The following is a 24176-nucleotide window of genomic DNA, read 5'->3' on the forward strand; positions in this document are numbered from 1 at the left end:
GAAAGTAATGCATTACGTTACTTTTTCTTACCTGGGCTGAACTTGCTTGTTTTTTGATAATAAAAAAAAAGGTCCTTTCACACCAAAAGTGCACCTGATAAGCCTCAAGCTGAAGGAAATGCAAATCCACACCTGTACATTAGAGAACGCAGCACGAACAAACCTTTCAGCTGTGCTGCTGCCATTCTGGAATAGGACGCGGGTAAAGAAAGCTCAACGCTGATTTCGGCAATAAAAACAAAATAAATAAAAAAAAAACATTTGATGTTTCTCTAAAGTCATTTTTGCTTATTACTATATGGTTTAATTGGATCATCGAAGGTCAGCAGCAAACTTAAGACATTGGTTAATAAATTTATTTGTTGTTCAACATTTAATTATTGCAGGTTTGCGTAATATCCGATTTTGCATTTCACCGTTTTAATTCATTTTGAGGAATACTGAATCTGTTGTGCAAGTGAGATGAGTAAGTGCATGCTCACATTTAGTCTAGAACTACAAAAAGCATCACGTTTACACAGGGCACAGAACGCCTCAACACCTCACCAATGGGGACATGCGAGCTGTCAGAGAATAGATGGGAAAAGAAAGTAACTTGCATTACTTATTTGAAAAAGTAACTCATATTTTGTTGTAAATTTAAAAGTGAATTACTTGTCTTGTACACACTCCAACACTCAAGCAACCCACAGGGAAACACATATTCATAGCTCAAATACAGTCAATGAATTGCATATGTACATTCCTGCCATTTCTATAAACAGCTGAATGGAAATACTTCATCTGTTCTTACACTCAAATACTGGTCAGCCTCTTATTGTGTTTTTTGTCGATTCCAGTAGTTTTTTTGAAAATTAGTTGTATTACCTTAAAGTTGAATCATTTAAGGAAAATAAACTTGCATTTGATCCTTGACAATGTTGGACTCATTAAGCAACACAAACTGCAGCTTGGTCAGTAAAAGGACAGGCTGAGTCAAACAATTACTTTATTTATGTTCAGGTAAAAACATGAACCTGATGCAGTAAATTATTGCAGATCTTAGAAACCAGCACATGAACAATGAGGACAGGAGAGCGCACAGCAGCGCCTCCTCCTGGCCACAGACTGCAGTGCACACCACGGTTTGTTCCAAGCCAGCAGTGCAAAAATAAACTACAGCAAGAGGAAAAAAAGAAACAATAGAAAATAAAAAAAAAAGCAGACAATCCCACCTCAAACCGGGTGTGAAACCTGCATATAAACTTTATTTTATTTAATGAACTTTTTTTTTTTCTTTTTTTTCTTTTTGAAATGCAATCTGGCCATGAAACCATAAAATAAGACCAGCCAATTCTTTTAAATGAATTTCTTGTGCTCAGCTACATTATGGGATTAAAGCCCGGCTTCATCAGCCAAGCAACTTCAGCAGGCCCATCACTAAAGACCTCAAGTTCCCAGAAGTCCAGCAGAGGCACACTACTATAACCATATAGGAGTCTATTTACCCAACTCAATGGATACATCTTTTCAACATGGAGCTGACACTATGTGAAATGTCGGCCAGAAAACAATTTCAACTTGGGTTAAAAAAACAAAAGCAAAACAAAAACAATAATAATAATAATAATAATAATTATAATAATAATAATAATATTATAAAGATACTACACTTCCAACACTACCCGCATTCAACCAACTGGAACTCTTTTACACGTTCAAAAACCCTTTCAAATAAAAAGGAGGGGAAAAAGTAACACAAGAGGAAAAAGAGAAATAAATGAAATGGAACCAAAACGCAACAAGACTCCGGGGGTATAGTACAGAACAGAGGGGGAACTGGGCAGGAGAGCACACAGCTATTCTATCAAATGTGTCGAATAAGCAAAATCTGCAAATGTTTGTCTGTACAAATGATCTTTGGAGCTATAGGAACCCTCGGCGGCTTGATGAATGCCCCCTCCCCAACAGGAACACACAGTGAAGATGTCATTCACCAGTAGAGAAAAAAAAACATCCCTTTATTCTTGATACATCAGACAGCAACGCAAGATTTAAAATGTCACCCAGGTTTTTCTCCTCTTTTTTTCAGATTGAACATCTCTCAACTACTGATATATTTTAATAATCTGCTCTGAAGTGTTTTATTTTTTTTAAACATTTCTTTAAAAAATGCTTTTTTCTTTTTTTGAAATCTGATGAGTCGCATAACACCCTTTCCCTCCTGTTTAGGAGTCAAAAGGAAGTCTCTTATGTTCTATTGTTTAGTTTCTGCAAGCTGCTTTTCTTTAAACAAGTAGGCTGTACATATTTTGCCTCAATGTGGGTGTTAAAAAAAAAAAAAAAAAGAAATGAAAAGGGGGGAAATGAAATAGGAAGAGCAACTCTAAAGGAAGAAGTCACGATTTGTGTGGTTCTGCAGTGAGTTGATTGAAGGCCATTTTGAGTGTGAGGGTGCAGGAGGTGAGATCAAGACAGATGGAAAGACTGCTGGCCCTCGCGCGCAGCAATCAACAGTTTCTCGCGCATGATCTCGATGCTGGAGTAATCCGGCAGTTTCAGGTAGTTCACACACGTCATCACCGACGGGAGGAAGTCGTCTGGGTTCTCCGTCGACTCGAACGTCTTCCGAACGATGGTGAGGGGAGGGTTCAAACTCCGGAATCCTGAAAGGAAGCAAAGACAGAGGCCGCGTTATCTGAGAACATCTCTCTGAAAGCTGATCCTCCGCAGTTGTGACCACAAAAATCACACCAAACCCCAATGATTGAAACTGTTGCGCACCTCCGACAGGAAGTCTGGGGCTCCCTGTGACAAACTGCAGGAAAAGTCTCTGCTGCTCCGCATCAAAACTGCTCAGCACCTCAAACAGGAACCGCACTGCACGGCTACAGACAAACACAACAAAAGTTCTGTCATTCATACAGCCAGGGATGTTAATTACCGTTTGTCTGATTGTAATGCAAGTTGTGATTACGCATCTACTGGTTTTGTTATGAAGGATGGAATACACTGGCCCGGTTTCACAGACAAGGCTTCAGACTAAAATGTCAGTGCCATTGTTTTGTCTCTAGATTCACACCAGTAATGTTACAAATCTGAATAGATTTTAAAACAATGCATCACACACTTAGTAAATGGTTACAGAGGAAAAACTGGCACTCGTGCATGACTGAGGATGGCTACAGGCTAGAAGATGCATGACAAGTAAAAACAAATTGTGTTCTAAAACAGACTCAAAATATTAAACGTGTTTGATATCCTTTAACTGGATTCTGAAGCTAGAGAAAATCAAAGTCTTTGTCTATCACACTGTGATTTCCTGCTAAATTTGTCAGCTCCGACTGGCTCAGACTATGCAACTAGCGCCGACTCCTCCAGACTGTAAATCTGGGCAAAAGTATTGCAGTATGAGCACGCCGGTGTGATTATATACCTGTCGTGTGTGTAGCCGTGGTCTGGTCTGCAGCACTCCATTAGTGTCTTCACATCCCAGGACTCTGACTTGCTGCCACATAACAACTGATCCAGCTGTAAAGGGAGAGCACACATAAGAAATAAAGGCCATTTCCACCCTGATTTCAGCCCTCAGATTTGAACTCTTTAAATGGCGATGCCCACTGCTTTGACTGGAACACTTTTGAAACCTTACAGCTGCCAAGATTAAATTTTTAAAAGTGTTGTTGATAACATATCTAGAACCATTCCCGTTTCATACGTCTGTCGAGCGCACGAATGCAATGACCTCACCATTGCAACATGATTTCTGCACTCTTCCAAATGCTTTCATTATAACTAACACAGCACAAACATGATGTAAATAAGAGATTTGTGCAGTGTAGACAGCGTTGATTATAATGCGAGTTTTGGTGAGAGCTTGCGCTGCTGAAGTGATCGACACCTCCGGCGATTATAAAGGGAGCATTCTTTGAGTGCTTTCTGTATATAATTTAATCTATTTAAATAACAAGGGATGCACCGATACTGCGATTGTGTACTCATACTCACCGTTGGTATAATGATACCAACAACTGATACCACGCAGCATGTGTGCAGTGTTTGTGTCCAGACAAAGAAACACTGACGACAGGGTATAATGGGGTGGGAAAGAAGGCTTTCTATGAAGTAAATGCATCTAATTAGTGGAATATCAAACAACATAGTAACACGAGCGCACATCCCCTTTTCACAGACATAAGTGGTAAGTTTGTAATTCGGCCGAATGTCAATGGCCAAGAAACTATAACGATAACTGACGGTAGAGAGAGAGAGAGAGAGAGAACCTTATGTTGAATGCTCGATTGCTGATCATTCACTCAGCACACGTGACATTTGGATTAAAACTAAATTGTACATGCAAGTAAAACATGAACGGTTAACGTGATTTATGTATAGCGAGTGGTTCCCTACATTATTACAGGACATTCCCAGGTCAAGAATTTTCATGAACCGAAGTGCGCGCCCCGAAAACCGCGTATCAGTGTTTGCTGCTGTCTCAGACAGAGCACGAATACTCAATTGAATTATCTTTCAGGGACGAAATAACATAAAATTAAGTAAAAATGCCCATCTTGGTGAAATTTACATTTATTAGGCTAGTAGTTTTATGGAATCAAAATTGGAATAGATAATTATGATATTTCACTGGTATCTAAACATTTGAACCGCTGACCCAATCCTCAGCACTGAGCCCTGCTGGAGCTGCCCTAAATATGCGCTATTCTAGTAAATGAAAGATGAAATATAATCAAATAGAAGGAACAGTGAAATTAACAGAAACTCATACATTTTAGCAGGCCTTAATTAAGCATGAAAACAACTGAAGGAAATATAGATTTGCTAAACAAATTAGGCCAACTAATATGATTCATTTTCTTTTGGTTTCTCTACTCAATATTCAAAAAAAATTCAAAATGCAATGAAAATACAGGTATCAGTTTCGGCAGTACCAAAGTTGAAAGTATCGGTATCGGACTTGTTCTGGAAAAAGTGGTATCGGTGCATCCCTATAAATAACAAATGTTTTCTATGTTATTAAAAAGCACAGTGTGAAGTTTTGTGTAACCATTTTGTCACTGGCTTGATTTACTTGATTGTAAACGATTTTGGTGACAAATAATGTCTGACTGCAAAACAATCGCAGATTAGACATTAGAATCATCACGCTTTCTTAAATATTGCTGCATTACTGTTAGGTCAATATCTAGGTCATTTTGGCAGCTTGGTTTCCTCTGTTTTTGGTTTAAGAGGACATTTGTATGTTTTAGACATTTTAATGTTTTATATAGTACCTCTTATATGTCAAAAGATCAGGGAAAATTGTATTTCTCAATTCATGACCCCTTTAAAATAGATAGGTTAGCACCTTCAGTGCTTGTCTCTTAAAGTGAACTACTGAATAGAAGTGAAAGCACTGACCTCTTCAGGATAAAAGTACTGCAGGTGTTGCAGAGGAAAGACAGACTCAAATCCTTCCCTAAACGACTCAAACTGCCGGGAGACGCCCTCATTGAGTGTCCAGTAGACCACCAACTACAGACAGATGGAGCAAGAGGCTATGAAGTTAGAGCGGTTCATTCAGACTACACAAATAATGTGACGTGTCATGTTATCCGGTCCCCTACTCTGAGGTATTCCTCCAGGTTGTGAATGGTGACTGGCACGTCTTTGCCCCCTTTTTTCAACTCTATGTTTGGGAATCCAGGCAGAGTGAAGTCCAGCCCCAGATCTTCCACCGAGCAGCCGTTCATGTTGAGACTCTCCAAGGCCTGCTGCAGGGTCTCCCGCGTCTAACAAATACAGACAGATACAATAAACAAAGAACATTGCAGATGTCTGTTGGTTTTTAGAAATGTCATTTGTAAGTGTCACTGAAGTGTGCGTTTCATGTCTTTGAATGGTTGTGTTTATGTAGAGGTTAGGGGTCAGAGCTCACATGTGATCTGTCCTGCTCTATTCTCTTCTTCTGGCGGATGATGTCCTCCAAGTGCTGGATGGATTTGGCGACACCAGGATCAATGTTAACTAGGTCATGAGAGCTGATGGAGGACTCATGCCTCAGCATCCACTTATAGAATGGCAAACCTAGAGGCAAGTCCAACTGGAGACAAAAAAAAACCCACATCAATTAACAAAATTATACAATAAAACATTCATTTGTTGTGTCTGGGGTAAAACACACAAAATTAAATAGTTCATACAGACAGTTGCCACGTTCACACTTTGATTGTGTAAAACTGCCTAAAAGAGCCTTCTGTGTGAATGAGGGTTGTTATAATTTACTAAAACTTCAAAAAGTAACCATTTTCATTACGTTATGAACGTAACCTGAAATAAAATTAAAAATATATTTTATTCCAGCATGATGTACACAACTTGATGTACTAAAACTAAAAACTTTTTGAGCATTTTGAAAGGGCAAGTAAAAGTCTGAACCAGTCTGAATAGGCCAATAGACAAAATTGAGTCCCGATATATTGAATAGCACAGGTAAATGCGGCATTTATTTGAATGGGTTTATGTGAAGATTGTTTAAATTCACTTAAATTAATAGTTATATTTTTTTAAAAGCCAAATAAATGTTCAAATTAATAGCTTTTAATTATACTGTAATGCTGAATGCCTGTAATTAATGGCTAAAATTGAGAAGAAATCAATTTCATAGAGACACCAGTAGTAGTATTGGTATCGGTGATACTGACCAAAAAAAGATGCCATTAAACAAATATTTAAAATATAGGCTACTGTATGTTGTTTCTACATTAATTTGGAGATTAAATGTGAAATTATTACAACTTAAAATATGAAAAACTTTAATGTTGGGTGCGATTAATTAAAGAAAAATGTGTGATTAATTAGCTAATTTTTTTTAATCGATTGAAAACACTTATAATAAAAACAATATCTCAATTATACTAAAATAAAACTGGCGTTCTGGCCCTGGTGTGCATTCAAACCAGAAAATTTGTTCCCAGCATCAAGATCTAGTAACGTATCTTTCATACAGAGATTCTGGAAAACGTTCACAACTAGAGTAAACATACCAATCTGAAGTCCATGATCGCTTTAGCCATCAGTTTCCCAAGAAAACGAAACTTCATTTTGATCTTGGCGATGTGAGCTGGTTTGGTAGTTCGTCCAAACGGTACAGCAAACAAACCCCTGGAACTGAACATATACTTGGTACCCTCCTGACTCCCTGCTCCAAGACAGAGTGTGTGTGTGGGAGAGAGAATGAGAGAGTGAGAGAGTGAGGCAGGACAAACAGAGAAAAAACAAACTTAGTGAACAGCAGTAAAATGCTATTTGCATTACACTGGAAACAGGGCTCACATTTATTTTGACAAATACATGACAGTTACCTTTAGGGTTGGAGAGAGAGACTTCCTCTCCTCTCCAAAGACCCAAATCAGCCCTCTGCAACTCCTGAGACACCAGAGCATAGAACTCTTGCGTAGGACCGAGACCTGTTCCCACCTGAGAGACAGAGAGAAGACAGACATAACAGATCAAACAACACTGACAGAAAAGTGGACTCCAAGCAGAAACGGACACACTTGTTTTTATAAATCGACTGTTGGCTCTGTTATTTTACAAGCACACTCATTGGGTCTGGGTCTTTCAGTTGGGGCAATTATTTTTTTTATCAAATCTAAAACTATATGTAAATGTGATTAGGATTGGTTATGCAAAATCAGATGTGGGTGTTTTTTGTGTGGTTCAGAATAAAACTAAACTAATTACACAAGAACTAAACTGATCACAATAAAACTAGTCAGATATACATATATATATTGCAAACAAAACCTTTGGGACATGTGACTGATGGATGTTTTAGGGTAGAAACATACACAAGTACATGAGCACAACTGCTGCTAGCTCCACAAGTTTGATTTCACAGAAGGATTTTGCATTCTAAATGTATTGAAATGATTTTGATGACAGGTCAGGTACACTGCATTCTGACTGGGTGCCAAAGCGGTATCGGTATTTGCATAATAATCAGTTTTCTCTTTCGTGTACTACTGTCATTGCAGAGTAGTAGCATGAATAGAACCTTGCTGAACAAGTTGAACTATCAGCTTGTTTATAGCAAGCTACCAGAATAACAACACATCTGCAGAATTTAAAGGCCCTCTTGGCGCTAATGTTTGTTACTGTAATGTATGTGTACAAACAATATGTTTGAAATGGACTGGCCAAGAATTTGTGTCCGTATTTTTAGAAATTATGTTTCTAGCCTAATCGTCAGTCATGCATACCTCATTCTCATATTGAATTTCCAGCATGGCTCTGGAACTCCCGAGATCTTGCATTACTGACTCCGCTTGCTTCAGGAGCTCATCACGGTTTATCGTTCTCTACACAAACAAAACAAAGAGAAAGAGAAAGTTAGATACTAGTGAAAACACTACAGCTATGGAAAATTTGGAACAATTACAGCATGAAATGCTTAAACAGGAATTTTAAGGCAACCTTCTTCCTGTCAAGGCGTGGAGCAACACGGCTGTCTTGTGAGTCAGACTGGTTAATCTCAGGGTTGGTGTCAAGCAGACGTTGCATGGCACGATCACGGTCAAACGCAGTCACGTAGAAGAGCATCTGCCGTGTGTCAAATGGGAAGAAGAACGGACTAGAGGAGAGAAGATTAGAAGTGTAAACGGTACAGAACAAGAGAGACTGAAAAAATAAGAAAAAAAGAATTTGCAGTACCATGTCTTGCCGAGCTCAGTGAGCCAGGTTGGGATGTTTCCTGTCATGATGACCAGTGGATCCTGCAACTGTCTGTTGGCCTTTGCTGTCAGTTTACTGTTAATAAACTCACCAGTGGGAATGATCTCCTTACATGCAGCATTCTGGGACAAAGAGAGATAAAAGGATAAGAAGGTAAAACAGTAAACAGAATTTTTTTTATATATATATTTCTTTAAGATATTGTAATGCACCTGATGTAATGAATGTAATTACAGCAATTAAACTACTGTAATAATGATTATCAAAGTACTTAATTACAATAAATAATTAAAAATAGCAATTGAAATACATAAAAATAAATCCAATTTATAACATTTCATATATTTATTTATATATATTTTTATAAATCATAATGGGCAAAAACAAGCTTTATTTTTTTATGACAAACATTTTTTGTTTTGTTTCTGGGGTAATATATGAGAATCACACTGCCAGAGTGTGTATTGTTATTGTAACTCTGTGCTTTAGTACTTATGGAAGTGTTCTCAAACACAGAGGTACTCACGTTGTACAGGAAGAACCAGTATCTACTGATGGAGTGCAAGACCCTCAGCAGCAGAATCACCTCCATGGAAGGGTCATCAAAAGTGATGCCCTCTGGAGGACCACAAATGAGGTATGACTCTAATGCGTTTGTCACACTAGGACACACACCCTCTGAAAACACACAAAAACTCCATAGTCTGAATAAAGACAAATTCCAGTGCAGTTCCATATTAAATTCCAGCACATTTTGTCGTTTGTAGGTTATTGGTAAACTTCACACGTTTCCTACCATGCCACAGTTCGTCTTGTTTTTTGGCATTTCGAGGGGATGTTTTAGTGGGAGCCGTTTGTGCACGACCCCTCTTCCCTCCAACAGCGTCTTTACAGCCCTCCTCATCCTCTCTTACTGGCTTATACCTGTAATATCCACACACACACACAGATATACATATTAACATACACTTTGAATACAAGAAAGGGCAAAAACAGGGTAACAGACATACCGTTTTAATGGAATTGGCCCAATAAATTACTCAATGTGTAGTTTGTGAGAGAATGGCATACAAATTGTGTACCATATAGTGTGTGTTTTGGTCCAGATGCCAGCACGTCCCAGAGGGTTTGCTTCATCATCTGTGCTCTCTCTCTCCTCCTCGGCCTGTAAGCTGAACTGCCTGACGGCCTGATAAACAGTCATGTTGTATGGCAGCAGGTGCTCTCCTATGTAGAACTGTAGCCTGTGACGTACACTCCCAGAATTCAAGAACTGGGCAGCCTTTGGAAAACAGTTAGAAATCCACAATATTAATTTGGAGAAAGAGAACACTTCACTAGTCTTCTAGGACACTTTCAGTAGTGTACACTATGGCCAAGTTCAAAATGGAATACTATAAGAATACTATACAGTATAGTCTGCACAATGTTACTTTTAATGTACCCAATTTAAAAATCGCAAATGAAAATTGTGTGGAAAAATATTTTCCATGCTCTGCAAAAATTTGCCATTTACAATAAATTTAGTAGGCCATCTGATTATTATATGCAAAATAACTGCATACTATACTCAGTACACAGACTACAAGGAAGAAATTCATGGAAGAAGAAAAAACTTCCTCACCAAAGATTCATCAATCTCATCATCGGAACCATCATCATCACTGTCTTCATCCTCCTCCCTGATCCTTCCATACCCTGTGGAGACAGCAAAAATCAAACATTTTATCTGAGAACTCAGAAACCAGAGAACATCATGTTCACATTCTTGTGTTTATACCTCTAACTACGAGGTATCTCTCGATGGCCTGTACCAGAGCCAAGGGGTCAATTTTGACCGGCCCACCCTTCCACTGCTTGACATTGGTGCAGTCTGGGTGTCTCTGCAGCTGGCACTTCAGCTGATGGGTGTTAAAGAACTTAAGGGCTTGTGAACCCCTGCAAACACAAAAGAATAACAATTAGCATGTTATATATAATTTTTTTTTTTTTTTATATATATATATAAGTATACCATTTTAATCTTTTTAAATCAACAGTTTTAAAGCAACTTTTTTTGCACAAAAGCCAAACTCTTTTTTTTTGTTACAAATAATTAATTGTATCTGGATTTATTTACAGCAACAAGAACATCAGAGAAGATAAGTCGAGCATTACCTGCTTCCATTACCATTCCCACTGGGAAAATCATGCACTTTAACAGGAAACTGTTCCATCTGACTAAGGCAGTTGTTCATCTTGTGCACCAGAGATAGCAGTGGGCCATTCTCTGTTGGGTCCAAACGCCCCAGAGGTTCCTGCCCTGGTATCTGAATCACATAAACAATGAATCACACTGATTACACCAGTGACAACTATAAAAATAAAACTTTAGCCCAATTAATGTGTCAAATACATTCAGCGCTCAAAGAAAAGTAACACCTTAGCACTGTTAAAAAACCTAGCTGTCTTGCTGTCTCTCCTTATATAATTAACATTCATACTGAAACAGCCAGTGTATAAAAGCATTCAATATTTCTGTAAGACCCATGTGTGTAAATAAATTGTGTCAGGAATGCTTTTTTATGCTAAGCTGTGCCAGCTAGTAGTAATTGCATTGATGGTATTTGGAGGAAAGCAAGGGAAATCTGCAATGTGAAAGACAGGAAGCTGTGTTTGTCTTTTCAAGTGTAAACATCACAGCAGTTGTCAGGGCCTGTAGGGTTGGAGAGAGAGACTTCCTCTCCAAAGACCCAAATCAGCTGCAACTCCTGAGACACTAGAGCATAGGACTGTCCTATCCAATAAAGACAAAAAAACAAACAAATAAAAAACACACAGCAGTTGACTGTCTGACTAACCGGGCAGCCGAAGAACACATGCAGGAACCTCTTGATTCTCTCATCTCTACTGACAGTGTCCCGTTCACTATTTGATGTCAGATACAACAACAGCTGCTTCACAAGCCCACTGTGCTGGATCTCGAAGGAGGACACGTCCGATTCAGATACAATATTGCTTATCTCGTCTAGACACTCTACACCACTGTCAACCTGGAACACACATGAAAACAGTTTTATCAGAGAATGAATCATTTCCATTGGATGACACATTGGATGACACAAAACCAAACAAACGTGTATTTCTTTCTAAACTGTACACATTAAAAAGTGATAAAGCATAATAAATAGTTATCACTTGCAAATTGTTTCAGTGGTAATAAAATGCCTTCAGCAGCATGACAGAACTGGCATATTAACTGCTTTATAATGGCTACAAATGTTAAGTTCGTGTCCAAGGGTTACCTGCAAGTTCAACTGTTCTGTGGCATTGCAGAGTCTTTGCAGGACATTCAGGGCAGGGTTGCTTCCATCCACGCTTTCAGAATTAAAGTAACGCTCCACAAACTTACTGGCTTGTTCCTTTATCCAAGCCTTTATCTTATCCCTGAAAAGTGAACAAAAACATTTAACTACAGATGCCAAAAGAACTCGTCAAAACTAAACCGTTTAACCAAGAGACCAAAGAACGGCAGTGACAGACTAACTACATGACTTGTGCATTTATCTATGCATTTATTACACGTTTACGGTTATCTGTACTTTATGCATTACAGTAATTCAATAGTTGATTGCCATTTTTCACTGAATATTTTATTTAATGTTTTATACAGCTGTTAGATAACCAAGCACTGTTTACATCACATGCATCTGCCAATTTTTGCTTATAATTTCTTCTGACATGAACAATTGTTTGCAAACTTGAGCAATGAATAGCCGCTTTCTGACCAAGTAGTTACAGGAACTTAGTTCTAGGAACTGTCCACTTCTAAACAGTTCTATGAACTACTCTCCCCCAAACTCGGTTTTGCTGTTTGCGTTCGCACCGGCCAAGTGGCCATAGGAACTGATAGGAGGGGTAAGGGAGTGACGCAAGCACGGCGACTTTTATTTTGACGGAGCGACGGACCTTTATTTTGGCGGCGCTGAGAACGCCAGAGCAAACAATGCTCGCATTCTCTGTGTTCTTTAGTTAGCGATCTGTCTAACAGTACTGTTTAACATGTTATTACATAGAATTGTTATAGAAAGTACACAGTATATGAAAAAAAAGTTATTAGCCTATGCCATGTGGATGATGTTCAGTGTTGCTAGCTGAGCAGAAATACATAATCATGTTTGGCTTGGTCCCCTCAAAGTTGCGTTGGATTTTCTCTTCAGCATAAAGGTTTAGAGGCCCATCTATCACTGTTTTCCATGTTTGTATCTAGTTTCTGGAGTAAATAGATAGGCTATAATCTGTGTGTTTACATATAGCTGTTTTAAAAATGGCAGGTGCTGGTGTTTTGCGTGCGTTCGGTCATCAGCGTACACTAACGTCACGGGTAGTTCCTATAGTGCTGGTTTAGACCCTACTCTGAAGTAGGAGCTAAATTAGTTCCTCCAAATGGAGTTCCTAGAACTAAAGTCGTTCCTAGTCGGCGTGTTGTTCGCACCACAGGAACATACGGGTACTTTAGCCAATAGTTCTAGGAACTGTGAAAAGGTTCCTCCGGTCGGAAAGCGACTATTGTTTAAAAAAAATACTTCAAGGGTATATCCCACATTACACTGTTTGGGGTCAGTACGATTTTTGCTCTAATATCAGTCCCCTGATAAACGCAAAATCAACAAAATATTGCTTTTTTGCGATCCTGCATAATATGTCATTTTTGCCACAAAATAATCGCAAAAATTAACAGGTCTCACAAAAATAGATTAGAATAATCTAATTTTAGTTATCCCTAAATAAAATAAAGTTGCAATGCATTATTTTCACGAGGATATAAATGTTGCGCACATGATGTCAATGAATTAAACAGCGAAAGCGAACTTCTCACCTGCCATCTTATATAAGTTCCAAGGACCGGGAGAAGCAATTAAGAAACATGGATGAATGACAAAATAAAAAGTATGATATGCTTGTTATTACTAAATAGAGTTATTAAAAGTGCAGTATACAACAAAAAAGAACTAAATTCTGGCTGGCTGTGCATTTCTGTGCATGCGCTTGCCGCCTGTCAGTGCGGAGTACCGAATTGTGTTCTCTTTCTAGGTTTATTGTGCCTGAACGGTCAAATACACACAATTTTGTCAAAATGTCCATCTTGGTGGTTATGTTTTAAAGGGGTCCTATTATGCCCCTTTACAAAGTCTCGATTTTGTTTTGGGGGTGTGCTAGAATATGTTTTCATGCTTGATTGTTAAAAAAACAAACAAAAAAACGCTTTACATTACTAAAGCACCTCTCTCCACAGTCTGGCTCGAACATGCCGATTGATGACACCCCTGCTTCCGAAATCTGAAATGTGCTGTGATTGGTTAGCTGGCCCAGTGTGTTGTGATTGGCAGGGCTTAGCGCACATTCATAACCACCCCTCCATAACTGTGAGTTCTTCTCTAGTGTAAATATTGAGGATGGCATCAATTTCAAACCAATTCGAGCCAGATTCAGACCCTGACTATGTTAACGAACAAGAGATTTCATGCACAGACTTAGCTAGCATGGATTTCACAGGACGTTTGAGTGATATGCTTTTTGTAATTTTCTTATACATTATAGATGTTACCCACCCACGTGATATTTGTCGGAAAACGAAGGTAATACAAATACAGTAATCGATTACAAAACCAAGGTTAATTTTCCTATGGAGCGGTGAACAGTCTTACAAAAGTGAAAGCTTACAAAAGCAACAGAAAACAAGCTGTTCTCCATAAAATGTGCAGCGTTCAGATAAATGTTGCAGTTACAATGTTCAGGAAGAGAGTTTAAAATAAAATAAACCAATTAAAGTTCATCAGCCATAGGAAGGTCAAACAACTGAGTTTTGGAAACATTGTGGAAAAAATAGTGTCTCTTTGACAGGCCGCGTCCCCTTTTTGCGTATTCCGTGGGTGGGGATTATTTAAATGAGTAACATTATGACTTCATAAGATCCGGAAAAATCATGTTGTAGTCCAAACGAGCCGTTCGTTGTAGTTCTTGAAAAGAGGATTCTGTTAAATAAAATACCTGTAGACTTTGAGCTTTGTGACCTTGCAGATAATTTTTATGATCAGACGTTGTGTTGCTTGAACGCATGTTGGAGATTAATATTTTGTTAATTAAGTGGTGAAAGCTAACAAATAAAGAAACAAAGCTCTCACGCCGCTTTATAAAATGTTAAACCACTGGAGTCATATGGCTTCCTTAATGTCTTTACTACCTTTCTGGGGCTTGAAAGTGGTAGTTGCGTAGGCAAGTCAATGGAGGGACAGAAAGCTGTCAAATTTCATCAAAAATATCTTAATTTGTCTTCTGAAGATGAACGAATGTCTTACAGGTTTGGAATGACATGAAGCTGAGCAATTGATGGCAGAATTTTCATTTTTGGCTGAACTAACCCTTTAAATGAAAATGTCATTCAGCTAGTCTGTGTTCTTGAATTCTGTGAATTAAAATTTTTGAAATAAGTTTCTTGTTTTACCAGTTTTACCATAATGTAGAGAGAGTGTGTTAATATGATAAATTAGGAAACTAGATGACGTCAAATAAACCATGCATATGAGTTCTCTTATCGATGGAAGTGCAATAATTCTGATGAAATGTAAAAAAATTATTCTGAAATGACAATCGTTGCGATTATAATTTTAAGCAAAATAGTTGTCATTATCAGCTTAACCATTATGCAGCATGACGAAAATGTGACTTTTCAGAGACTAAATCTACACTAAAATTCCCAAACTTAGTTGACTAAAACTTGACTGAACAAAAACAGGGCAAGGTTGAATAAATAACAAAAACTAAAAAGTACATTTGACACAGGACTAAAGCCGGGTGCACAATGTGCGATTTATTATAGTCCATTAGGATGTTTCCTTGTCAGACTGTACGAACATGATCCTCGCTGTAAGCCATGTCACACTGTAAGATCTCGGTTGTCATTAATGTCAGACTGTACGACATTCAAGACGCTTTACAAACTGACGCAGGCAAGAAAACTCATCCGGAGTTTTACAACCAATGACAAGTTTGGTGATGTGAGCTGCATTACACCCGGGTTTGAAATGGTGACTACAAAGAAATTTAACGTTAATTTTGTTCATGGCTTGTCTTGAAAAACGAAGACAATTTGACGGTTGTTGTAGGAGAAGTCACACTGAAGGACTATGAGTCAAATCTTCTGACACTGCCAGAAATTCATTGGAGGTTAAATTTGATCGCAATGGTCATTAATCGGCTGTCGGTGATCATGTCAAACTAACGATCAAAGACTTCAGATTTTAGCCTAGGATCAGAGGATTTTTTAGGATTTGCTAAATTTGTCTCAGACAGCCAAATCGTGGCCAAAATCGAACAGTGTGCACCCTGCTTAAGACTAAATAAAAAATAGCTAACAAATTGAACACCAGTTGGTGGGCAGCCAATGAAAACCATAGACTGGCATTATGCAAATGTGTTACAAACCTACTAGATATATTACGGAAGTGAAACTGGCATTACTGACGACTTCTTTCGGCAGTTCATAACCGTTTTCTAGGAGACAACTTTATTTGTCATGCATGTTGATCTTTAAAACTCTGCAGACCTTTTACATTCGCAAACTGCTATCTTACACTCCATTAAAGGTAATATTCAAAGCATAATGGGGCACTTTAAAGAAATAAAAACTATAAACACCTTAAATTGATCAAAAGCGACAAAGACATTTATAATGTCTGATAGCTTATACATTAATGGTAGCTTATATATGAATGTGTATCATAGGGGTGTAACGGTTCTCATTTAAAAAATAAAAATAAAATAAAAATAAAAATAAATCAAACCATACCGTTCTCCACCCACGGTTCGGCACACACTTGCAACGCAGTTAATCTTTGTTCAAACTAAACTCATTTAAGCCTTGCCAATTTAAACATTTAAGAGCCAGAAGACTCGAATGAGAACTCACTAGTGCTGTGAGAAGATTGTGTGTGTGCACTCATCTGTAAAATAAATTTTTAAATCTCAAAGTTTTATCTGGTTAAATCAAGGGCAAATAAATAAATCTGAAGCGCACAAACCCGTGTTTTAGACAGCATGTAAATACTGAGTCCTCTTTCAAGTCTTGCGCTTGAATTATCCTAGCAGACATAGTTGGTTAAGTCGAGGCATGTGTATCAGTATGTACTAGATCTGTGCTTTATACCTTAAAGTGACAGTAGACTAATATTCCTGGCTAATAATGTTTTTAATGTTAATCAAACAACAAAAGACAAGGAAAACACTCACTGCTCTAGATTGAATAGCTTTTGTAACTTTAATAAGGATTAATCTTTAATTTTTACAGTCAAATATGCAATGTTATTGTACAATTTCTGTACCTGAAAACTAATGTTAGACCTACCTGAAAAACAGTTTATTTTATTTGTATCTTTGCTCTATTGTATTTATTTGTGCTGTTTCTTGTAGTTAGATTATTTGTTCTTATTTTCTTTATTTTTATTTGACAGTAGTCCTTTTTTCCCTGAACATAGCACATACCGAATCGTACCGAAACCTCGACCCTAAAACCGTGATATAAACCGAACCGTGAATAATTTGAACCGTTGTTATGTGTATCATAACAACCCTATTTAAAACACAGTATAACAGTTTATTTATTAGAAACAATGAGCTGCAAATATCGGTTATCAATCAGCTCATTCACGACACCCCCACCCCACCGCACCCCAATCCACAAGCAATCCTGAACAATACAATTAAAAACAATTATAATCAGAACACGAATAAAACCTGTAGCTTTACCTGTTGTTTGAAACAGAATCCTTAGGCGGCACTCGTGCCAGACCACTGACCCCTGCAGTGCGTGAGGGCTCTGAGTTGGCGCTGTTTGTTTGAGTCCCCAGCTTGCCCCAGGTCTTGGGATTCAAACTGGCCAGGAAAGAGGACTTGGGGGATTGTGTGGTTGTCGGACTCTTAGCTGTGGAGGAGATATTATAATGACCAGATTAAAGTTCATGTGTAATGATGGATGTGTAATGATGTACTGAACATCATTCACAACACTCAAAACAAAACATGATGCCAAAAATTTGCTAAACCCACAAGGCACTTTAAACTGTATGAATGTCATTGCATTAAAGCTACACTACGAAACTTTTGGCCGTCTAGCAGTTGAGCATACAACTTCAAGTTACTTGCAGCGAAACATTGTTTTGGTAATTATGAGAGTTGTCTTCAGCTTTACTATTCTGCACGGATAAATCTGATGGCTTGAGATGCACCAACCGCTGTACCAACGGTTACAGATAATCACCCTATCAGTGTTAATGTCACTATCAAAATCAAAACTCTCCAAATAAGGAAAGATGGATATCCGAAAAATGTCTTAACATGCAAGTAGCTTGTATATCGCGTTTTGACTAGCTGAAATTAATTGTTTTTAAAATAATGTTACAAAAGTTGGTAACATTGACATTAGACAATGATTGATAATCATTCAGGCTGACCTGACCGGTGTAAAGTAGTCCGAGTATAAACGCTTATTACAGGCTTACCGTAGTGATTCAGGATAAGACAAAAACACAGTTTGAAAAAAGACATACATGATGTACTCGCTCATTATATAAATCTTGTAAATTCTGAACACAAAAAAAGTTACGGACTGCAGCTTTAACAGTCGTCTTTATGAATGTTTTGAAGCATCAGATGTAAATCAATACACTCGTTATTTGAAGCGACTTTCAAAAGGTGATTTACTCTATTTTGGTTGCTACCATAGACATTAGTGTTTATACTCTAACTATAAACTTAACTATAAACTTATCTATTAACTTCTGTGATCATTTGAATATTTGTAACAGAAATATCGATACTGTGTGGTTGAAAAGACTAAGTAAAGCCGTTTCATATATATTGACAACTGCTCTCTCTGGGTCAGCGACAGCACAAACAGATTTGAATGTTCCGATGTGAAGTTTTTGTTATTTAGGAATAAGATCGCAGGGGTGTTTGAATCGAGATCGAGATCTTTCAAAGATTACTCGTGCAGCTCTACTGTCTTTATACTCTCTCTGCGTTGATATCTGACGCAAAACGTATACGAGTAGCGCGAGGGCTTTTCAGTGCATTCATTACTATTTTAATATTCATGAGGTGAGACATCGCTATTAAAGGATAAGCTTTCCAGCACTTCGCCCACACATCGCACCAAAACAGTTTAAAACCTTAAAAAACCTTAGGAATTTCGCACTGTTCCGGTATTTTTCAAAAACATTGACGGTTCTGGATAAGAACTGATTCTCGGTTCCCAACTCTAGCAACTGGTTTAGAAATTAGCAACATAGACATTGTTTTATTGCAAATGTGATGCTATGCTAACTATGTTGACTCATGTTTTATTACAAGTACTGTTGTAATGCCTTTTTGCTTGCAAACTCTTTTCAGTACAAGGTTTAGATGCTGTGGCTTCAAGCTACTTCCACTGCTTACAGTAGTTGCCTGACCTTCTTTCGTTTATTTAGGGATATAAAGTAACACATGGACGAATGATGAACGTATGCAGTTTCCCGGGAAATCTGTCCCAACAACTCCTAAATATAAACTATAATAGGCTTACCATTGTAATTTAGGGTAAGGCAAAAAACATGGACTGGAAGATGGCTTCATGATGTACTTATATAAATTGTTCATTTTGATGAAACAAAAATAAAAAGTTACAAAGGGCCCATTTACACTTGGTCACTTCATGTGTTTTCTCTGATTAGATAGCTATCCGATACCACGCTTTCAAGACGGTTTTAAGTCCAATCACTCAAACCACTTCAGGAGGTAGTTTGAGATGCATTCCAAGCGAAAATGGATAAGAGTTCATGCACTTGGTTGCTGAAGCCACATTTTACTTCTACCAAAATCTTTACACAAATTTTACACAAGCCAATTTTACTTCTCCCAAAATGGTGAAAAATAAATGTGAGAGCATGTTATACCGGCTCCCGGGAGCCAGATGCAACATGCATCACAGATATAGTGTAGCTTTAAATAAAACGTATGCCCCCGGTTTCACAGACAAGGCTTAAGTCTAGTCCCAGAATGAAATGCATGTTTGTGCTGTTTAATTGAAAGCAACTTGCACTGACATATCTTAAAATATGTCAGTGCCATTGTTTTGACTCAAGATGCACACCAGTAATGTTTTTTTCTAAGGCACGAAAAAAGAAAAAAAGCTATTTAAATGTCCTAATTGAATTAAGATCTAATCCTGGCTTAATCTAAACCATGTCTGAAACCAGGCCCAAGTGTCCAAGTAGATTTTGGGGCCAATGTTTTAACACAAGGAGTGCTACTTACCCTGATTATCCACTTTGTCATCGTCTCTGGGTGGGGAGTACTTTGGACGCCTCGGTCCTCTTTTAGGAAGGCGTTTTCTTTTCAGAACATCACTCAACCTACTAGAGAAAAGAGGGATTTGTTTTTAAACTTTAAATGGCAAGACATGGATCACCAGGCCTGCAAACTCTAGATCAGTAAGGGTGCGTGTCAAAGTGGCTCTATACCCTTGCGGACTGAGGTCCAGCGAGTCGTCCATGCTGTGCTGGAAACTGGGGGAGCCCAAGTCGGGTGTGACGTTAGAGGCAGCTGTAGTGGTTGCCGTGGTGATGGTGGTGGTGCAAAGACTAGCTGTGCCGCTGGTGCACGCTTTTGGAGGGCTGGTGAGGAACACCTCGGATTCAGCTAGGTTCTTTACCTGGTGCATCACACCTGAACAGAACAAGAGCAACAGTGTGTAATGTATTACTGTAATGAAATATTTTTTTTCCCAGTGATAAACGTTGGAAACAACTTTTTGTAATCCTGTCATAGCTAGCTAATTCATTCTGTGGAGTAACTTCTATAGAACTTTGGTGTAAAATGTATTAAAAAAAAATAAAAAATTCAGTACCTTCGCGCCTGAAATAAACACTGAATACATCTGGTAGCTTCTGCATGAGGATTTCAGCCATTTGCAGAGAGCCCACTACAATCTTCAGGTCCTGACTCGACAGCATGGAAGCTATATGACTACAGACACAAGACACACATTTGCACATATTAGTTCAGAATTAGTCAACCTTCAAACCAAACAAGCACTCTTACAAGCTTCATAATCTTCACTCAAGTGGAAGAACTTTAAATTGTGAAAAGGAAAAAGATGCACACACTATGGCTGGGTGGTGTGGCGATAACACGGTGGTAGAGATGTGTTTTGTACTGAGATGTGTTAGAGCTACTGTTTATAGGTCATGGGTTTGATTCCCAAGGAAAGCAAGAACTGATGAGAAATTAACTGAGAACTGATGAAATGCAATGTAAGTCGCTTTGGATAAAAGCGCCTGCCAAATGCATAAATGTAGTTTTCATACCACAGTAGATGGTACATATGTGCAACTATCAGTGAGCAGGACTGCTTTACGTTATTTACATATGAGAGTTATAAGAAATGGAAAAATGCTTCCCAAAAAACTTAATACAAGCAAAAAATTTGCTTTTAACCCTATAAAGTGTACTTTATCCTATTTGATACTCAAAAGGCCTCTAAATGATCAGCATGATCAAAACTCCAGTTGAACACAATCTACTACATGCGTTTAATTTTGATACTTTTTTTATGAACCATATCTCGATTCATATTATGTGATGTAAAATCACTTAGATCATGATAAGATTTTGGTCCAATTCTCAGACGTGGCACTTCAGTCACTAACTGACCTAGACACAGCATGGTTGCGCAGTACGTCTTTAAGCAGGTCTGCATCTGCGAAGTAGATGATCCGGAGGATGGCTCTAAGGCACTTGTGTCTGACGGCAGGCCCGGCTGAGGAGCTGTACACCTCATAAAGGACCCCAAACAGAGTCTTTATGAAGCACTTGGCCAGCTCGGGGTCCTCTTTCATCAGTTGAGCGCGTGCGTCCTCTCGCCGCACCTCCAAGTGCCCTCCTGTGAAGACAGACACTGTTTTACAACATTTCACACTAAATATCTCTCACATAACTTAGTAATGAGTCACATTTATGGAAGCAAAGTTTGATTAGATGCTTATCTACAACTCCATTTTAAGTGTGCTTACGGTTTACCACTGGTCATAATTATTTTACATCAAAGGTCGACCAACCAAAAACCAGTCAGGACTTTGCATGGAGTTTGTTGTGACGTGACTATGCTTTGCACAGAAGAAGTGAATTTAAAACACAGCAAAGTCACGGTATGCATCAAGTATGCGTTATTACATAGTTATTTAATCATTTAAGAGGTTAGAGGATAAAATTAGCTGTTTTAACGTGTTTCATATTTCAAAAAAAGGACACATCTTTCATCTTAATTTGCCTTTTTTGTACAAGACATCACTTATGCTTTGTGCAGTTTAAGTATGTTTTTGGGGTTGAGGGTGATCTATCGGTTACAATAAAAATGAGCGCTCCAAAGAAAACGTGTTGTGAAGTAGATCTTGCTGTAACTTAACTAATATCAACCATGTTAATGTGGAAAAATGCTAACTGGGTTTTTGCTTTTGCATTCATGTGAGAGATCTACAATGCAATTTTTTCTCTCTCCCTTTCTTGTACATTATTCATTCATGTCACATGACAAAACTAATAAAAGCGTCAGTAGTATTAGACATGTATTTAATGTAATGACAGAAGATTCTCATGGTTAAGTCTTGTTAATTTTCTAATAATGTTCATCACTATTTTACATTAAGTGGAACGTTTTGGTTCATATTGATTTTATTAAAACTATCAGCTATTAATCCGTTTTCAGACATATTTTCCTGTTTTAGTTATTGGTATCGGAAAAAACTGTCAACAACATCTATTTCAAGTTTGCCACAAATGCGGTTAAACAATCTGGAACATTTAATTAAGTGTGAGTGCGGCATGTGTACCTGTGTTGGGGTTGGCCAGAGGGTTGGGTTTCCTCTGAATGGCACGGGCAGTGCCAGTGTCTTCATTTATCTGCTGCATAGAGTTGAAGTCAATGGTGTAGACACGGCCAAGTGTCGACAGACTTATTTCGTCTTCTCCATTCTGGTGTGCAGTCTGAAAAAGATCAATCTCATGGTGACTCAGAATACCCACGTAACTACATCTGCACTGAATGTTGTTAGCTGAACACACCTCAATGATACGGCTGTCAATGCGGTTGTACGGGTGCCACAGGCCTCTGTCATCTCTCCACTGCCAGATGGCGCCCTCTGTAGTCTGGGCACTCCCTTTCTTCAGCATGGCATCAACCGCAAAGATGCCCTCTCTGGGCAGACATGGCATCAGCTCACTACAGCAGAGAGATAAAACAGGGTGATCAAACACGCTCAATACTCTGCTGAATTGCTAGCAAAGATGACAATGTTCATTTTGGGGTGAACTAATCCTTTAAGCTTCATAACTCCATAAGAGTATTTTTTACTCCGAGCATGTCAATCAGATGCCACTGGCAGAGCCACACAGATCGAGGAGAGGTTTATGAAAACAGGACATACCAAATAAGTGAGGTGAGTTCATAAAGCTCCTGGGGGCTTCTGGGAACAAGGTCAATCTGTTCTTGACAGCTCCCATTGGATGCTCCACAGAGCAGGAAACGCAGGGTCTCTGCTATATCTATGAACAAGCAAAACACACAGTCACTCAATGTACATTTACATGTGTTTGTAAAACAGGCCCATCCCATCCAGTGTTGAACTTGGTGGAGAAAAAAAACTGCTCTGAAGTACCACATTCTTTCCTGTGCCGGTGTTCTTGTCTTTTTGGTAACAGGCAGCAGGGCAGGACATGTGTGTGTGTGAGTGACTTACTCTGTTTCATGAGCTGCACAGCCAGGCATGGGCAATTGGAGCACATGAGAGAGAACATGCGCACTACCATGATGAACATCCCAGAGCTGAGCACGGGTGGAGTGAGAACCAGCAGCTGCTGGATGTTGGTCAGCAGGTCCCGTGATGCCACCTGCTGTAACAGGTTCTGGGACAGCGACACAGGGGAGCGGTTAATGAGGTCATCATGAATGCACAAATATATTTATCAATTTAAGTGACGGTCAATTCACAAATAAGTCATTTTGACTTTGCTTAGTTTGAAGCGATTCACAAACATTTCTAAATCATGACAATTCAATGTATCAAAAATATTTTGATCACTTTTTGCCAGCATGGTCTAGAGCTGCTGTCTGCAAAATTTTGTGGAGATCCGATGAACAGTCTAGTACTTGGAAAAAAAAATGTTCCAGACAATTGAAAACAGCGGGACAAAATTCACAGATGGATATGAAATCGAAGATACATTTTGTAGTACTTGAATAAAGGATTTAAAGTATTCTATACAAGGGAATATGTTTTTCTAATTAGATTTTTTTTTTTTTACAAGCTGCTCATTTATATGAAATATTTCAACAATCAATTTCATTCTTACAACTAAAAAAAAAAAAAAAAAATTTAAATTGTTCAGACAGGTTT

General features: G+C 38.4%; 1 protein-coding gene across 9 annotated transcripts in view; it reads right to left on the minus strand.

Annotated features, from left to right (window-relative positions):
* Positions 1-1979: 1979 nt before the first annotated feature.
* The window catches only part of trip12 (thyroid hormone receptor interactor 12), a 58584-nt gene continuing 36387 nt past the window's right edge, over positions 1980-24176 (minus strand). For 4 of the 9 annotated variants that reach the window (XM_084408800.1, XM_084408793.1, XM_084408795.1 and 1 more), the window contains 28 exons: positions 23520-23685; positions 23208-23325; positions 22846-23002; positions 22614-22767; positions 21439-21667; positions 20633-20751; positions 20247-20451; positions 20041-20141; positions 17497-17671; positions 11997-12138; positions 11553-11744; positions 10870-11021; positions 10493-10650; positions 10337-10410; positions 9795-9994; positions 9509-9636; positions 9239-9390; positions 8692-8834; positions 8455-8611; positions 8241-8339; positions 7341-7455; positions 7023-7177; positions 5915-6079; positions 5604-5768; positions 5398-5511; positions 3416-3510; positions 2764-2867; positions 1980-2645 (listed from right to left, as the gene is read on the minus strand). In XM_084408800.1, the coding sequence (XP_084264926.1) occupies positions 2449-2645; positions 2764-2867; positions 3416-3510; positions 5398-5511; positions 5604-5768; positions 5915-6079; positions 7023-7177; positions 7341-7455; positions 8241-8339; positions 8455-8611; positions 8692-8834; positions 9239-9390; positions 9509-9636; positions 9795-9994; positions 10337-10410; positions 10493-10650; positions 10870-11021; positions 11553-11744; positions 11997-12138; positions 17497-17671; positions 20041-20141; positions 20247-20451; positions 20633-20751; positions 21439-21667; positions 22614-22767; positions 22846-23002; positions 23208-23325; positions 23520-23685 (4131 nt within the window). In that variant the 3' untranslated portion in view covers positions 1980-2448. Of the gene's footprint in view, positions 2646-2763; positions 2868-3415; positions 3511-5397; positions 5512-5603; positions 5769-5914; positions 6080-7022; positions 7181-7340; positions 7456-8240; positions 8340-8454; positions 8612-8691; positions 8835-9238; positions 9391-9508; positions 9637-9794; positions 9995-10336; positions 10411-10492; positions 10651-10869; positions 11022-11552; positions 11745-11996; positions 12139-17496; positions 17672-20040; positions 20142-20246; positions 20452-20632; positions 20752-21438; positions 21668-22613; positions 22768-22845; positions 23003-23207; positions 23326-23519; positions 23686-24176 lie in introns of all 9 variants that reach the window. The other 5 variants (XM_084408798.1, XM_084408792.1, XM_084408799.1 and 2 more) reach the window with 3 other exon arrangements.

This window comes from Rutilus rutilus, assembly GCF_951802725.1.
Source record: "Rutilus rutilus genome assembly, chromosome: 5".
In the NCBI taxonomy this organism is placed as follows: domain Eukaryota; kingdom Metazoa; phylum Chordata; class Actinopteri; order Cypriniformes; family Leuciscidae; genus Rutilus; species Rutilus rutilus.